This window comes from Cyclopterus lumpus, chromosome 9 (assembly GCF_009769545.1).
Source record: "Cyclopterus lumpus isolate fCycLum1 chromosome 9, fCycLum1.pri, whole genome shotgun sequence".
In the NCBI taxonomy this organism is placed as follows: Eukaryota; Metazoa; Chordata; class Actinopteri; order Perciformes; family Cyclopteridae; genus Cyclopterus; species Cyclopterus lumpus.
In genome coordinates this window covers 20,043,721-20,062,440 of record NC_046974.1, presented here as the reverse complement: position 1 = coordinate 20,062,440, position 18,720 = coordinate 20,043,721, and the positions used below count along the sequence as shown (strand labels likewise).

Below are 18,720 nucleotides of genomic sequence, written 5' to 3'. Positions count from 1 at the left end.
AGCCTGCATACCTTAAAACTGTGTGTACATGCAGCAGGGTTTTTTTTAGTGATTACAATACTACATTATTATCCTCTGTTGTAATAATTAATAACCATCAATGTGACCAATATGATGTTGTGATTATAGTGGCTGCACTGCCAGTAAAGGCCTCTTCTTTCTTTTTGGAAAAGAAACTTAACTGCACAGGATGATCTCAGTGAGATGGAATTCAAATTCTTATTACTGCGCTGTATTCAGCTGTGTTATTCAGCTTAGCCTTTTTTATTTTGAATTGTGCGCGTACGATGTTTGGGAGCCTACAGTTGCAGCCAACACTGACTTTCTGATGCTGGGTCTGCTCACATTTTATTTTAGGACATCATCACACCGACAGTGGTGTTGAAGAATATGCCTCTCGTAGAAGGCCACTACGATCATTTTCAGAGATCTGAGGCACCGGGACCTGACGAGGCAAACAAACCTCAGAAGCTGCTTTCGAGGCCAACAAAGTCAACTTCAATAACAGCTGTTTTTACAGACGGGGTCAGCTCTGTATGAGAACAAGATGGTGTTACTGGGCTTCCCTGAGCCTTTCCTATTCAGACTTCTTGACCTTCATTCACCAAGGACCTCAACCTTTGTGTCCTCTCAGCTAAAAGCTTCGCAGGTGTTGTTGACATTCAAACGTTTTATCCATGACAAGAATTCATCACATGTTCAGGCTTGGGGGTTTCACAAAAAAATAATTATCAAGACGTTGCTTTATACTCTGTTTAGGACACAAGCTGCTTTTTCTATAATTTTACCGAAAATCCAAAGCTCTGCTTTTTGTCTTCCTGACAAATGCAGCTTTAGATTTATGTAACAGAGGATGCCAAGAGTAAGACACAGGCCCATTAAAGAGAATGACGGATGCTGTGAGAAGCTGTTTGTCTATTTGTTGTATGAAATTGTGTCTGCTCGGGCACTGCTACCATGAGCTGGCTACAGTTTTACTTGTCCTGGTATTTTCTGACACAGATCCTGAACGTGTGTAAGTTTGTAAGTAAGCAGACGTGAATATGTGTAAATGCAAAAAAAATCACTAATACAATGTGTAAGTTTGGGAATAGTATGACATTCCCAAGCGTTGAGCTTTGTCTCTCCAGTGGCAACGGAAGATGTAGAGGGAGTGCACTACATTAGTGGTGAGGTGGCTGTGGGCTCAGTCTGCACACAAGGAAGGGCATGTTTCTTTTGAAGTCAAGTTATGAGAATGTTTTACAAGGTTTAAATTGCCTTGGGTACAAGCTCAATACACCCATCTGCCCTCAAGCAAGAAAAGGTGTTCTTATTTGTGGCAGTATACAACATCGGAATCACGTGAATCTCAAAGTGAAACATGCTAAAAAACAATCAGACCCAACAGGAGATGTGTGAGGCAGAAGCCATAACTCTGGCCCGTCAACTACTCCTCTCCAGATACCTGCTGGGTTGAGGCTGTGAGGAGGATTGTCATTCCTTGTGTTGACCTGAAGCTTTCTGGAGCTTCAGTTTCTTAACCACAGCCCATTTTAAGCTCCACAGACTTATGTGATTTGACACGTTGCATTACAAGGAGTTGCTCAGCACATTCCTTTGAGACGTTGGCGTAAAAAGTGGGTGTTTGAAGCGACCGTAGGTTGTTGAAGTGCAAGGTGGGCTGCGTCTGTGAGATCCCTCAACAATCAATTTCCACGTGCCGATGCATTCGTACCGCTCTTGTAAACCTGCTTCGTGTTGGTACTGGGCAGCCTTCAACTGTTTGTGCAGTAAATATGCCTGCCGCACCTTTTCAGGGCTGCAGGCTGCTCTATGGGTCATATAGTATTTATATATGCTATTTATTTATTTATATTGCACTTCTCACAGACAAAGGTCACATATAAGGGTCAAGTATTTGTTATCTTGAGGACAATGTAAACAAGATTAACGTTGACACGTGTGCGTGTGTGTGTGCGTGTGTGTGTGTGTGCGTGTGCGTGTGCGTGTGCGTGTGCGTGTGCGTGTGCGTGTGCGTGTGCGTGTGTGTGTGTGTGTGTGTGTGTGGAAACCGGCATGCTTATGTGTGATGTAACAGGCTTCACCAGATTATTTTTTATTTAATGCCATTCATGGCCATTTATTTATTTTCATTCTTGCATTGTTGTGGATGAGCTGTTGAAATACAACGGGTGCTGGACTTTGCTCTTTGAGTACATTTGTATACTGCTCTCCTACCCATGCCATAACCTTCCCTTGCATACAGTTATTGCATTGACTCAGCATGTTTTGTGATTGACAGGAGGGGCGGCAAAGTGTTATAAACAAACGTGCATGAATGCCAGACTCGAATAGGGAGCGTTGTATTCACTAGTGTGCCCCATTCAGATTGAACTGCAAACTGCATGTGAAATGCTGCAAAACACCTTGGTGATATTTGTTTTCTGATGTTTACATGAGGCTCACAGATTTTACAACACGCTTCATCACTCTGCAGCCTCAGTGGTTTTGACATGCAGGCAGTCCTCCATTGCCCTGGCGTTTATTGGTTGGTAGTGGTAATTAGTAACAGGGCTGTCGTAACAATGGCTGTGGGGACTTGATGAACCCATGAGATTTACAACAGGGGGAGCAGTCGGGAATGTGACTCATTTGCTTAAGTCTTTGTCCTCTAACTCTCCCCTGTGTGGCAATATTACAGTAAACTGAATTGCATGTACACATATGAGGGATTTGAACACAAACGCACCAATAGACACAAATGGTAAACACTCGTGCGACACATGCTTGTGCACACAACACTGGCCTTTCATCGTTGAACCGCAGAGGATAAAGCAGTCATTGTGCAGTTTGGTAGGGCTCAAATGATATGGTAGATTAATTGCAAAGGAATAGAGATGAATTGTGGGCAACAAATTGGGACACTGGCTTTGTTCTTGTCCTCCTCTGTTCTTTTGCAGAGGGCTACGGGCACACACACAGCCTCATACACACCATTCCCAACAGCCCACTTTATTTGAATACTACTCCATTGCTATGTCATGCTGATTTCCTGCTCAGTCTGACCCTTAAATCAGAACACCCTATTTATTTTGCTGCCTTTTATAGCTGCCAGCCTGCCAAAGCCTTTACACAGCCAGCAGAGATGCGTTTTTGTGGAGAGAGCAAACAATCATTTGAATGGACTCACCGTGACTGACCAATTCAAACTAATCAGAGGAACAATGGTGGAATTGCAGCTCTCATTAAGATCCACTGTGTGCATGCATGTTGGTGGAATTGTACAAAAGCTATGAGGTCGTAGATATTCCGATGTCCGTTTCTTAGGAAGTATTAAATCAAATAGCCCACAAATATGGTATACGAGTGTTGTAACTATTATCCTCTGCCTACTGAACACACACAACCTTATGACTTTCCATGTGTTTCCATGTTTTGCTCCAGGCACTCTTCTGCAGAGATCAGACGACACTTCAGTGGGACCTATGCCCCTCAACACAGCCGAACCAACTCCAATGCTTCGGCCTCAGTGTGCCTAAATGTGGTGAGCTTCCCTCTATGAAAAGACAGTGGCTTTTAGAACTTTAGTTATTTTCACCCGGCAGTTATTTGTCACATTAAGTGTATATTTCATTGATTCACAAGTTTCAGGAGGGGAAAGTAAGCAATGGGAGAATTTATTTTGCCTAAATGTGAAAAGGCAGCAAACTTTGCAAATTACAATTTTTTTTTGATGTACATAGTTACTCGGTCAACACGTAAAGTGGGTTTAAGAAGGTAAGCAGACTCAAAATGCAAAATGTTTATATAATGCTGCTCCATTTAATGCTAGTGATGTGATGTTAGTTGAGGAGAGGTTTTGTGATGAGGAGGTCAGCGTAGTGGTTTCCTCTAATACTGCACTCGCACAGCTTTAGTGTTTACACTCACACCACCACAGGGCTATAAGCATATCTTCTTCACATCCACTTCACTGTCATTAGTGCTGATAACGTCTGCCTCAGTGTGGTGTGTAGTCTCGGAAGATTATAACTTGAATCATAGAAATTTCGGCCACAACTTAAGTTAATGCTTTTGCAAACACATTTGTCTGCATTTCGAGTTTATGTTTTGTTTTTTAAGGATAATGAGACGAGGACTTGGTTATGGCTGAACACACTTTTGTTAAAACTGGGCTGACACTGCCTGTAACCCAGTACCTCCTTGTTTCTGTAGAGAATGATATGATAAATGCCATTAAGATGCCTCTTCAGTTGAAGCCTAGCAGACAGTTGTTGAGTGATTCTCTCTCTCTCTGTCTCTCTCGCTCGCTCGGCAGAATGATGCACAGTAATCCTTTGCAGGGATTTGTTCCTACTCCTCTCCGAGTCTCTCAGTGGTACCCTCTGAACTTCTGTCTCTGCCTCCCAGATTCCTCTACGCTTCTGTCAGTCTTCCTGCCTTTCTTTTCTATTCCTGTCTGTCCCTGACAGTTCTTTACTCTCTGCCGCCCTACATCTCTCTCATTTTAAGTTTTCTAAAGCTCTCAGGCGCTAAGTCTCCTGACATATCTGTGTGCATGGCTAACTGAGCTGAGGCCCTTTTGAAACTCCGCCAGTGATGATCCTTGAGCTCGTTAGCTAACAGGGTTTGAGGAGGAGTATTTGGACCGTCCTTCCCACCCCAGCTTGTGGCATGCAACCCGGTTAATCTCTAACCTGCTTGGGATATGGGTCAGAGCATTGGCTACCGATGGTCGCTGGATGGGGCCTATTTACCTTGCAGCTTACAAAGGCAAATCTTTAATATGGCTGGATTTGGGATGCGGGAGAGTGTTTTTTAATACTATAATCTCCGGGATGATAGTTTCCCTTTATTCAGCAGTCACGTTTAGCACATGGGTGAGGGTGATGTTTATTAAGAGGAGGAGGGAGGAGTGGAGGATCACTTTGTTGATTATCATATTTCTCCCTCTCTATTACACTCCTGCTATTTTTAGGAACGTTGACTAATCGGTGTTGTCTGTTTCATATACAAATTGAGAGAATAAGAGGAAAAGCTGCACGGTTGCAGCTTGTTTGTGTGTGCGTACGTGTATGCACGCGTGCAAGCGTGTGTGTGGTTTCTGTTCCTGTCTGTTGAAACACCGGTTGATGGAGGGACGCCTTGCTTGATGTCACTTCCTCTTATGGCTTGTGGTTCCCCCCCAGCCTCCCTTTCCCTTCAACTCTAAACTGCAAGAGGCTTTGCCTCAAACTGCTGTCAAAACTTCTTGTAGGTTCAACTTCTCCGTAAAGCTAAAAACACCTCTTCCACTCTTGGTAATGCTGATTGTTTCCTCCCAGATCTCCTGGAGTTCTTAGCTTCTAGGAATATGAAGATCTTTTTAAAGAGGATCCGTGCACTGCGTTGTGGCTTCGTTTTAACAAAAAGTATTCAGCGTCAGTAGGTACACACTGTAGGTTCCCATTTCCGGAGAGCGCCATTTTGTTCACTTCCTTTTTTATGGTTCAGTTTTCAGATTTGCGCAGGGTAAGTCTCCACTTTCCTTACGAACACAGCTGCCGTTTCGACATACTTTAGAATGAGATTATTGGTAAACTCGATTGTCTTAAACATTGCTATTCAGGTTAAACAGGGGCAGTATTTCTGGAAGGACAATGTTTGTCATGACTTCTTTACGTGTCTGTTTTCCGTCCCTGCTCATCTTTGCCAATCCACATTGAGAACAATGGCGTTGGTAGATACAAGTTGTTGTTTTTAAATGGATAAATGTTACGTAAATAAGGCTCCGATCGTGATTGCAGAAATTGATTTAAACAATGTGTAAAGCTTATTTTATTAATTTATCGTTGAATGTGTCTGCACATTATTTTTTTTAACCAGTAATGCATTGCAATCTCAATTATTAGCAACATAGTTGCAAAGGAATCACTTTTAAAATAAAATTACAAATTGAAAACGAGTAAGCGGAAAGACACCAGTCTGGCTGTTTCTTACGAGCTACTCTCATGACTCCACAGAGCAGGCGTTGATCAGAGGCATGCATAGATTTGCATTCATTTGTTTTTGTTAGCCTCCATACTAGACAAAAAAAAGAGGCCATGCTACAATGATTGTTTGAGGCAGAGAGCCAGAGAAGTGCACATATGGAGAAGACGGCCACGCTGTTAAAGATCACACCTCCTCTATAGAAAGGAGGCGTTGAAGGTTTCTTCTGTATTGAGGACCTGCCATTTAGCATGATAATGATACAGTTGTTCCATCTGGCTGTCTGTGTATTCTTCCTTACTTACGCTGCACGCCGCTGATACCAACCCCATGTAGCAGAGAAAAATATCCCTTCAGGGGAATTGATGTGCAAAAACATGTCTGAAGGCAAAAGGAATTTGCCCTGCTTTTAAAAGCTGAGTACAGCAGTGACTCGTCTTGTTGCTGAAGTTATTACTACTTCTCCTGTGTGTACATATTATCTGTCAGTGGGTACGACAGTGGCTGGATCCACTCTTTCTTTCTCAGTCTTTCACACACGACCCATTTGTCATGCAAATGCTTCTTGTGTGGGACAGTGTGCACCCTTACAAGCTTAAATATTAATTTTGGATAGTGCTTCGGCACTTTGTCTCTCTGAACACTGTGCATTGTGTATCTTGAGAGACTTTGACACATTATTAATAACTTAGGAATCTTTCAGTATGATATTGTGATAGATAGTCCAAGCTTTGTCCAATCAGCTACACAGCCTGCCGACTGTAATCCGATTTGAGGTCTGCCCAGTTTGCGGCCCCTTTGCAGAGAAACACCTGCTCCATGCAGGTTCCCAGCTCCCGTTTGTGGAGCCAGCCGCGTGTTATCTCCTCATTTGTGTTTTTTTTTTCTTCCTTTGAGCTCTCTAATGATAAAACGTGGGTCAGTTCTTCCCCTTTGAGTGCCCGTGGGAATTTGTCTAACTGTGTGCGCTGATAACGAACAGTATGTACTGATTCCAAGACCCCAATGCAAATTTCAGCAGCCTGTTTTTACTGTACATAAAAGTGATACAGCTTTGCCTTTGATCTGCTGTAGCTCTGGAGGTTGATACGAGTTTTTGCCTAAAAATAGGTTCACAGATAAAATGTCCTTGTTGTCTTATATGGACCAGTTTGTTCCAGAGTCTATTTTAGTTTGTGCTCCAGTCCTTTATTCCACTACAGGTATGAGGCATTATAAAATAATCATGATTCAACATGTCTGGTCCAACCTCCCTTCCGTTCTTTTCTTCTTCTTCTGTACTTCTCTGCACTGTGGACTGTACAAACTCATGAACCTCCTTATAACTTTTTGCAAACAATATTATATTTCTTTGTTTGCTTGATTTATCTTCTTTATTTCTGAATCATGCAGGATGATCCTTAGATTGATGCATCACTATTTTAATAGCTAAATACAGTGAATTAGTATCTTTCTTCATTAATTAATTTGTTATTCTTTTTTTTTTTATTTGAAATGTTTTTTCTACACTAACTTTTGTTTCAATTTCATTCATTATCTATGTAGATTTAATCTATTCCTTAGAGAATAAAAACAATTTTTAAAAACAGGATGAGGGACTATTTGAACACTTGTTCTATGATTACACAAGATGTGCTGTTCTTGAACGACACTGCAAATTCATCGGTTGATGCAATTTGCTGTTTGTTTAAAGTCTGCCACTTGTCTCTATATGTGATTTGACATGATTTCCATTCATGCTTTCGTGGCATATAGTTAACATTTACCCTCAAGAAGTTCTCCACTCTACTCTATCAGAATCCTTAAACTGCACTTTAGTTAATACGTCTACACATATTTTCCTCATATTGTGAACTTTATTGCTGTGTGTCCTAATTCTTCCCTTCCTTCACTCTGCAGCCTCAGTCGTATGAAGCGGTGGAGCCCTTGGACCTGGAGGAATTCCTGATGTCACAGTTAAGAAGCGGAGACTCGGCCTTGATGCAGGAACTTGGAGACTTCCCGGATGATGACCTGAAGGTGGAGCAGGTGGAGAAGGAGTGTCGCACTGTTAGTCACTCTGTCCCTGAAGATGGGTGAGTCACCAGAATTCTGACAATCCACCCACTCTGACTATAATAAGTCAAAATAAAATAAAATCCTCCCTGAATTTCAATTAGCATGCTTTTAGACCTTTCTGTTAAAGTAAATTACCAGAAAGAATTGTGACGAATGATTTCATAAGGGTTCACTGCATTGTCAGTTATCAAGTCCATGTAGGAAAGTTAATATTTATACTAATAATAATGTGAAAGTTACAGAAATTAAGTATGAAAGTAACTTACTTGGGATAAACAAATAAGGCAGAAGATCAGAAGCCTAGATACAGTTCTAGAATGATTTCTTCATTTAGTCGTACATATTGTGTGTGTGTGTGTGTGTGTGTATAGAGTTAAAAGATGTTAGCTGGGTTTTATAGCTTTTAGGAGAATCTATGCCATAGCAGAATAAGTAGCAGTTACAATGTCAGGACACGTTTTTAAAATACCCGTCAGTCTAAAGGTATTCTACAAAAATGTGCTATCTCAACTTATTCAGAGCATTCTGTTGTTCTGCACCTTGACCATGAAGTACAGAATAAGATGGAGGAGCAATGTAAAGTCTCCAGTTGTCTGTGAATGTTTGCACACTTGTTGGCATGAGAATGTGTGTCGTCTCATCCTCCTCATCCCTCTCTTTGTAGACTGGAGTTGGATCCACATGTGAGGGACTGCGTGAAGAGTTACATTCAGCCGTGGCTTTTGGTCTCTAGAAGGTAAACTGTTTCCCACAGAAACACAACGGTTATTACAATATCCCCCCCCCCCCCCCCCCCCCCCCCCCCCCCCCCCCCCCCCCCCCCCCCCCACTATATTACATAAGGCTTCGGTCTTGTCTGATCGCAGAGGTGTATCGGTTGACTTTTATGTGTGTTTGGTTGTCTACGTCGTTAACCTAGCGTGTGTTTTGTGTGGGTGTGTGTGTGTAGGTGCCAGGGCGATGGCTGGAGTGCGTACTCGGAGCGAGCAGGCCTACACAAACCCCTTCGGAAACAGACCTTTGCGTCCGACGTTGAGCCAGACAACCAGCAGAAGCCAGTAAGAAAGGCAGAATATCTTAATTTAACAGAAATTCTTGTAGCCTATCCAACATTTAAAGATCACACATTAACCGGTTTCTTCTTCCTCTTCTCTTGTTTGTGTAGTGATTGGATAAACAAAATGCAGTGTGTGGTGTGCCCTGGTAGCTTAACGGTTAGGGCGCATACCACATTCCGAAAAATAAATACGATAAAAAGTGACATGCTGATCATTTCCCCCCTGCTCCATACTTTTCCTCACAAACACGAGGCCAGTACAGACCTTCTCAAATTCCGAACAGAACTACAAAAAAAGCTTTGTCCTTGAATGCAAATATGTTGCACATAGTTAAAGTGTCTTTTGTGAGAGTAAAGTAATTAAGCGTATGGTAGTCCATTCTGATCAAGGCTTGAGAGACGATGTGGATACTGGATGTGAAATGTGAGGGAGGAGTGGGAGACTGTGCTGGGGGCGCTTTAATAGTGCACACAACAGTGTTTTGTTATTCCTATCACTCTTTCCCCTGCAGCAGCTCTTTCAAGTTTACTCTGCCTGGCTTGCACTGAACTAAACCTGAATATTATTCATTCTAACTCTTGTAACCTCTGCGTGTTTAGCTTTAGATGGTGTGGTTTATTTTTTTTGTGGTATTCATTTTGTTTATATTCTGCTCTCCACATTTTTTTCAAACAGTAGCTTACGTCTCCATGCCTCAGTCTTTTACTTTCATCACGAATCCCAGCCTCAGTAGTCGACTGGCATTATTTTGAGCCAAGTTCCCATCCTCTCTCACTTCCCTCTCTCCGGCTCTTTTGTCTCACCGTGGCCAAATCCCTAGCTCCCAGCATTAGGCAGTCCCAACCAATCCAAGTCCCAGTCAGCTCCACTCCCAGCCATCCCTAACCACAAGCCAGTCTCACCAGCCCCCTCCTGTCACCCCATCCTTGCCAATTCTGGTTAATCACCCCAAGCAAAAAGGCCCTTATTACCGCTCCGGGCTACCCATGAGCTACATGCCAGAAAGAGAGTCACAGGGAGGGGAAGAGGGGGAAAGAACAGCCCTATTATGATGGGCCCTTGGAGCCCCGATAGGGTGAAGCTTCACCAGGGTGGACGCTCGGTCTGTCCTTGCCAGTGGTTTGGGAGCTGGGATGAGAGACTCATGGATGATGGGAATGAAAGAGAAATGAAGGATGTAGAATGGGAGCAGAGAGGTTATGCACTGCCCTGTAGCTGAGTCTGACTAATGCCTTATGGTGCCAGTGCCAGCCTGAGTGACCTCTGAAGCTCCAATCAGTTATTGTTAACAGAGTTTATTTCTAAACAGGAATTAAAGGTTCTTCCTAGCTGTTGATGTGTTAAATATCACTTGACGTAATGTGCTTTTGTGCTTGACTTTTAGCCACAGGCTCAAGAAAAAGTATTTGCTGCCTTTGCTTCCTTTTCCCCGGAGTCCCGAAGGACAGAGGATTTTAAAGCTAGAATGGTCTATGTTAATGTCTTTGGATATATTTGTATGATGCTTGAGGTTGGTGGTATAAATCCATTGACACTCACCAAATGTAAGAATTCTGTATATTCCAAACAACACAGACGAAAATAAGGCGGAGCGCTCAAAAGCCAAAGGGCAGCATAAATATTTTACAGCAGAAGATATCTTTTGTGCATATCTCAGGCTTGATTCCCCTTACTTCAGCACGTCTGAGAGGTACATTTACATATCCCACTGCTATGTTAAGTTAGTTAATTCATTTTGGACCAGCAGGCCTGTGATGTTGCTGGCAGAGCATTTGGGTGTCAACAATATGCAGCATCTCACAAGCTTGTTTTTCATAGCTCGTGTTGCTCTGGGTCAGTGAACCTCTTTGCTTCCATCATTTTTGCCTGGCATGCCATCAGCCTGCTGGGAGATCTCTGCTTACAGAACTTGATCAGCTAATGTACAATGCATCAATATCGTTAGTGACGAGTAAGTCATACCACCCTATTGTCTGCCAAAATTGAATGACTGTATATCCCACATCTAACTGAAAATACAGCAAGAAAACTGCATGTTTATAACACAGATGGAAGCAGCTGCTGAGTGTTATTATAGGACTCGTGTCACTTCTCTCTCTGTCGCATTAAATATTTAATGCACATAAACATGAGCGATCTGTTGCGTGTTCTCTACATGGAGTCAGCCTTGATTAGGCAAAAACACACAGGAGACTTTCATTGTCTCCAGGCCAAAACAGAAACCGTCTAGACTGCGTAAATGCCCGTTAGCCGTTAGCCGTTTGTTGTGACATGGAGGCAGCGTTTCTCCATGTTGTCGACGGTTCATCAAATGCTGTGGAAGTGTACAGTTGATAATTTGTGGTGATACATTTTAGTTTGGGTAGATTTAGCCATGGGGCAACAATTCAATGGGGATGTCGAGTATGCCGTTTTTCCCTGTTTACTCAAACCCCATAATAATGTAGTTTAACTGAAGGAAGACCGGGCTTTGTCCAAATATCCATTAATAAAGTAGCCCTTACCCTGCACCCAATTTCATCAATGTCTCTCCAAATAACATCCTTCTGGATATTCTGCTTTAATACCGCCTTATTTTGCTCATCCTTTGTTTTTCCCCTCCTCCTCCTCTCCCTATTCTCTCTGTCCTCCCCCCAACTCCAACCCCTTACCCTCTCTCGCTGTCTTTGCCCTAGGTCACGTCTCCAACACTAGCAGGGCTGAGTAATGACTCTGGCCGCACTCTGACCTCCTCCGACTTTAACTTGCGGTGTTTGACCCCGGACCAGAGAGTGGAGGGCCTGCTGGCCTACAGCAGCCACGAGGAGCTAGACCGCTTCAACCAGGAGGCACGGCAGGAGTACAGACACCCCAAGCTGTTTGCTCTGTACCCACCTGCCGAAGAGGTGAGATATAGAGAGGGTTGGTACATATGGGAGCCATGTGCGCAAAGGTCGGTCTGTCTCTGTTAAGAAGGCATACGCACCAGGATGCAGACTAATGTGAGGGTCAATTGGAAATTGTCATACAACTCCTCTCCAATATATACAATGCTTTATTCCCCAAGTGTTTTTGGTTGTCTCTGGTTTCTTTATATATGTACAGTCAATCAATATCTATGAGACATGCCAGAAATGTTAATCACATTGCAATAATGTGATTAACAAAAAAAAGATAATACTTAATTTTCTGAATAGAGATGGTTGAGTTATCAATTAACCTTCTTTGAAAGTATTGTATGTTATCTTTACAGAGTTGAAGTTTTGCTGATTGTGATAGTTTCCTAGATATCTTTGGATTTTGGACTGTTGGTCAGACAAAGCAAGCTTTTTTAAGACATCCCCTTGGGCCCTTGGAAATTGACATTTTTCAAAAACAAGAAAATAATCTCCAGATTATCCTATTAATTATCACTTCTCCCACTGTGTTCCCTATATGAATGGACTTTAGAGTACAGGAAAAGTACACGTCAAAAGGCCGAGAAAAATATTAGTTTTTGGGGAAGTTTCAGACTACTCTAATGCAACCACCTTCAAGAGGGCAAATATATTTTTTAAAAGCATCACCAATTTACACCTCTTGCCTGTAAATGGATTTACTTCTATACCTTGTTAAACTTTAAAAGTTTTCCATTCTGTAGTTGAAATTATTTGTTCACCTACCCCCAATATATAAACACCAGGGAATCATATTTCAGATCTTAAATGGTTTGAAAACTTTCTCTGCTATTGTGCTCCAGGAAGATGCAGTGGAGATCCGGCCCATCCCCGACTGCCCCAAAGAACACACTGGAGACCGCATCCAGATCCGATGCCAGGCCATCAAGTATGTCATACATTTTCATGAACTGTAGGAGGAGGAGGGATTTAAACAGCTGCCCTAAGTTGGACAAGGAACCAACAGTTAGCTGTGTTAAAGGGAAATTATTCCTACACCCCCTAGTTTATGAAAATGACCTTTTGCTCAGCATTCAACATGCAGTACATTCTTGTCTGTCACATCTGATCATGACTTAAAAGTCGTTCAAAAAGCTTGCAGTAGATGTGACGACAGCGCAGTATGAGAGAGTGAAGGAGGACTGTGCTGTACAGTGGCTGCTGTTCTTCTCCAGAAAACCCCGTCCCTCCCTTTCTCTGTGGGATTTGGTCTCTTTCTCTTTATTTCTATCATTCATACACACAAACACACAGAGTTGCTCTGCATTTCACGCTTGATCTCACTCGTCCTTCTTGCATCCCATAAAACTGGTGTTTTAGTTTAACTCATTGCTCCTCTTGCAGTGGTTGGGCAACTTCATTCTCTATTCTTTAGCCCTCAGTGCAAACATGTTATCCCTTACTGTGCTACATTTTATACAACAATAATCTACTGATAGTACTAATAGTATCGGCTTAAAGGGAATAACCAGAGCACTAATGTTGAGTGTTAAATATCTGTCTCTCCTGCTATTATTTAATGAGTAATGTCCTTTTCCTCCTTGGCTTCATAGGTTTGAGATTGACATTGAGCCCATATTTGCCACTATGGCCTTGTATGACTTGAAAGAGAAGAAAAAGGTAAGAACACATTGCTTCACAGTCGTCCTTACATGTAATGACTTATGTCCACTTGTGTGACATGTTTGTCTTGCTTCATACAATACAGGGATAGGACACAATTACAAACCACTTGCAGTACTTGTTTGGTGAGGTTCATTGTGTGTGTTTGTTGTGGACACCTTGCTGTGTTTTTGGTGTTTGTAATAGATGCATCAGTTATTGTGACAACAATGGGAAATCCCAAGAAAGGTGATTCATATTAAAGCACAGTCAAATATATCAAAACATGCTAACATTATTCAATGTGCCTTCTTAAACTGTGACACAAACAGGATACAACATGTTTGTTTACATCATTACTGCTTGTAACTTAAATAGGCCATTATATTTTGCTGCGTGCCAAATTGAAAAGCCCTTTGGATGAAAGCGTCATAGAAATGCAGTCCATTTACCACTTTGGAGGACATATGAGAAATGGAGAAAATGTCATTAACAGAGAGGAACACTGGTCACAAGGAAACCCTCATGAACACGGACTGATTCTTAATAGGAAGTTACTTTGACATCACAAAAAATAGCCCCAAAAATGACAGAATTTAGTCAATGCCTTTGAGACATCTTTGAGTGAATTAAACATGATGGGGCCTCCTCGGACCGTGACCTCCAGCATTCACTGGGTTGTTTTGCAGCCGAGTGCGAAGCGGCAGGGATGAGAGTTAGCACCTCCAAATCTGAGGCCATGGTGCTCTGCCGGAAACCGGCGGATTGCTCCCTCCAGGTGGGGGCAAACTGCCTACCCCAAGCGAAGGAGTTCAAGTATCTCGGGGTCTTGTTCACGAGTGAGGGTAAGGTGGAGCGGGAGATCGATAGGCGGATCGGTGCGGCTGCAGCAGTAAAACAGGCGCTGTACCGGTCCGTCTTGGTGAAGAGGGAGCTGAGCCGGAAGGCAAAGCTCTCCATTTACTGGTCAGTCTACATTCGAACCCTCACCTATGGTCACGAACTCTGGGTCGTGACCGAAAGAACGAGATCTCGGATACAAGCGGCCAATATGAGCTTCCTCCGTAGGGTGGCCGGGCTCAGCCTTAGAGATAGGGTAAGGAGCTCGGACATCAGGGGGGAGCTTGGAGTCGAGTCGCTGCTCCTTCGTGTCGAAAGGAGTCAGCTGAGGTGGTTCGGGCATCTAGTCAGGATGCCTCCTGGACGCCTCCCATTAGAGGTTTTCCGGGCACGTCCAACTGGTAGGAGGCCCCGGGGAAGACCGAGGACACGCTGGAGGGATTATATCTCCCGGCTGGCCTTGAATGAGCTGGAAAGTGTTGCGGGTGAGAGGGAAGCCTGATAATGGATGGATGGATGGGTGTTGTATAAGCTTTAAAAAATGGCATCAAACTGGGATGTTCTGCTTGTGTCATTGATTGCGTTTCCAGCCTTGTTTTTGACGGTAGCTATTGCATGCTGGGAGGTCTGGAAGTTTTGTCAGTCAGCATTGAGGGATCAGTGTAATCTACAAGGTTTACATCTCATCTTCCTCACATATTTCTGCCCCTGGGGGTCGTCATGTTTTGGTTCTATAACTACTAATACTGCGCCGCATTTTCCCAGTCAACCATTTTGAACTACGGCTGTTTGCATGTTTTCTGTGGATTTACACAGCTGGATAGTTTTTTTTTTTTTGGCTGGTGAAAGGACTGGAAGGATTTAGTTGATACTTAAATGCTCATGGGTCTCTCGAATGAGAAGGGGTGTTAGCTACCGGCCTCGCCCTCGTCACGTCGCTGCCCAGCTGCTTTCTAGCTTGTCTGCAGGCTGGACGGCTTTTAAGATGGTCCTCCGAGTGAGATGGGGCAATTGAATGGCCGTTCTTGGGACAACACAAGCAGTGTAAGCTTGTTTGCCTAAGGAAAATGTTGCCTAATATGTCAAAGAGACATGAATATTTTAAGTTCAAGTTCCTAGAAACGTCAGTGCACAAGAGCAGAGCTGAAGTGCTACATTGTCATTAACTTAAGATGAATACTTTTATCACGTGTTAAACTGAAGTGTGTGTCTTTTGTGGAGGTCTTTACAACACCCTGCCTATTTAATTGAGCAGAGACAGATCCAGACTATGAAATGTGTCTCTGAGCGAAGGAGAAACTGACAAGCTTGTTTGCTCACTTAGTTTTAATTGGAGTGGAACTGTGAAGCATCTGCTGCTGACCTATTTATCCTTGAACCCCTCATTCTTTTACTTTCTGCCTTCAGTACACTGATTTATTTTTCTCTGTCTCCTCAAGAGTGTAATGTTTTATTTGCCTCTTTGCCTTATTTTCTCTCCGTTTCCCTGCATCCCTTTCCCTTGTCTCTATATCCCATGGGGATTGTGCTTCTCTGTCTCTGTTTGTATGTTGTTGTCATTTTTTTTCTTCTTCACATCTGTGGAATGTGCAGCAGATGTTCCTATAATTCCATTTAATACTTTCGTTATTAATCATGCCCCTCTGGTCCATCAGCCAAGGTACAGACACGGGATTTGACCCAAAAACGGGGGCCTACTTATGATATCAGATTCACGGATAAAAACAAACCAATGTTCTAGAGTAGTCCTGCAAACGGACAACTATGTCGTCACTTTAAAGAAGAGTTGAGAAATGTCAGCTTCTCTCCAGGTTTACTCCAGGCATTAGTAATCTTCTTCCTGTTATTCTCCTACAAGACCAGACAAGCCTAGTTTTGCTGGGCTGTGACTGCACCCCGAAAAACACAACGAGTGATCAGAAGCACAGCGTTTTCTTTTCTTCATATATGCAGTGGATACTCTGCAAGCAGTTAGCTTGTGTTTCAGTCTGTCTGTTGTTTGGTTGACAAGACATTGTCAGCAACCTCAGGAAGCAGAATAACTGCAGATTCATGGAGCTGCTTTGGAGACTGTTTGTGGGAAAGGGGCTGATGTCTGACCCGAAAATTTGCATTCAGCTGTCGCTTCTTTTGAAAGGTTGTTAAAGGGGTCTTACAACACGCAACATCTTGCCACAACAGTAGCTAAATTGGCAACGCTGGAGTGGTCGTAAGTGTGCCACGTTAGAAAACGTGAAGCATTTATTCTTAAACGGTGTGTGTCAGTCGGTCAAATAGCCTCCGTGTGCATTCCTCATTTCACATTTAATCCCCCAATTTGATGCTTTGAAGGTTTTATTTTCATAAAAGTGAATGTTGACGCATGATCAGCTGGCTTTGATTATTGAGAAGCTATTTCTGTGAATTCCAAGAAGTCATGTGTCCGTACGAGGTGGACTCCTTCACAGCAGGCTTTTGAGAACTCTCGCTCTTGTGGTAAGTGCGCCTCATGTTGATATGACCGGGGTCATTTCCGTCACCAACTCTATACGCTGACGTTTGGCTTTCTGGCTTGTCGGACCACTATGAACAAAATTCAGATAGAAAACCTAGAATATTTTGCCGAGTCTGGAATCTGAGCACAGTTTGAGACTGTTTTCAGGATTCCAGTTAACAACTTGGGCAGGTTTGGCTGACCTAGCAGTCTGCTTTGGTGTGGTCAGTGTATCGGAGAATGATGGAGGCTGTTTAATGGCTTTCCAGTGAAAAGGATCACATGACACACACCAGGCCGGGCCAGACCAGGACATATGGCTGTGTTCCTAGCCCGAGGTCATTAGAAAGACGAGTAGATGACTGTCAAGCTCCGTTGGGCAGATTTTGACTGTCTATTATTATATGGTAAAGAAAAGAGCACTCCCTCATTCAACACATTCTTCAATGTTTTTGCTTGTGAACATTTTTTTAATTTAGTGTGTCATACAAAAATGAATCTCATTTTATGGATTTGTGTTGACTGGTGAATGTCAATAACAAATAAATAAAAGAAAGGCAAGTAGAGAAACTATGGCGCTGACTGAACAGATGGTATTCCTGGATCAGTCTTAGGTTTACATGAAACCTTTTCTCAACTGATTCCTGTTAATCTTTATTTCGGAAAACATTGTGCCTCCGAGTTGCATGCATTTTTGTATGCCCTGAATGTGATGTAAAAGATGTTCTGAACAAAAGTAATAATGTGGCGAAGAGAAATATTTTCTGGCACTCAAAAGTTCAACTTTTCCACTTTTTGTCTCCCTCCAGATATCTGAGAACTTCTACTTCGATCTGAACTCAGAACAGTTAAAAAACTTCTTAAAACCTCACACTCCACACGTGGATCAGTCTTCCCTGGCCAGATCTGCAATCTTCTCCATAACCTACCCTTCCCCAGATATCTACCTGGTCATCAAGGTGATAATGAAATCCATAGCACCTGTGAACAAATGGAACAGAAGGATTCAGCTATTTATTTCTTGGCTTTAAATAATTTAATCCTATCCTATTATTATACCCTGTAATGCTGCCTTTGTGTCTCTTGCTCTTCAATATCTATAATAATAATAATAATAATAATGCATTTAATTTATATAGCGCTTTTCATAATACTCAAAGACACTTCACATAATTAAAACATCCTAAAAGCTAAAAATAAATAAATAAGAATAGCTAAAATACAGGTAAAACAAATAAATAGGGACTTGTATATTATGGTTTGATTATTCTGAGCTGCTCTAATGGCTCATGAACTTTGTGTGTGTTTTTTAGCTTGAAAAGGTTCTCCAGCAGGGAGAGATTGGGGACTGTGCTGACCCCTACATGACACTGAGGGAATGTGACACTGCAAAGGTAACGTGGCAGAGCAATTTCATTAAACAGTCGAACCCCAAACAAAATATTGCAAAAATATTTTTAATGTCATCATGCAAACATCTACTGTTATTATTCTACGTTCTTAGAGTTCAAGGCATTTTTGACTGCATTCATGAAAATAAAACTTTATCGTTACTTATCTGTTGGTCTTTCAGAACAAGGACAAGCTTGAGAAGCTGCGAAATCAGGCAGAGACCTTCTGCTACAGGCTCGGTCGCTATCGCATGCCATTCGCCTGGGCAACTGTTAACATCATGGAAGTCATCTCCACTGCTACGATAGACCGCGATGTCACCGACTCTGACAGCCTAAAAGGAGGTGTGTGTGCTTGTGGGTGTCCGCCCTAATGAATGGGAGGACTATGGTGTGTATTTCCATAGATTGTTTATAGCCGTGTGCATGTT

The 18,720-nt window shown here is 42.6% G+C and overlaps 1 protein-coding gene across 1 annotated transcript in view; it reads left to right on the top strand.

The window, feature by feature from the left end:
* dock8 (dedicator of cytokinesis 8) overlaps positions 1-18,720 on the top strand; it is a 50,553-nt gene that overhangs the window by 5,080 nt on the left and 26,753 nt on the right. Inside the window, 10 exon segments of the mRNA XM_034542061.1 lie at positions 3,427-3,526; positions 7,852-8,027; positions 8,675-8,746; positions 8,960-9,068; positions 11,744-11,953; positions 12,787-12,872; positions 13,537-13,603; positions 17,708-17,857; positions 18,212-18,292; positions 18,472-18,634. Coding sequence (XP_034397952.1) covers positions 3,427-3,526; positions 7,852-8,027; positions 8,675-8,746; positions 8,960-9,068; positions 11,744-11,953; positions 12,787-12,872; positions 13,537-13,603; positions 17,708-17,857; positions 18,212-18,292; positions 18,472-18,634 — 1,214 coding nt within the window.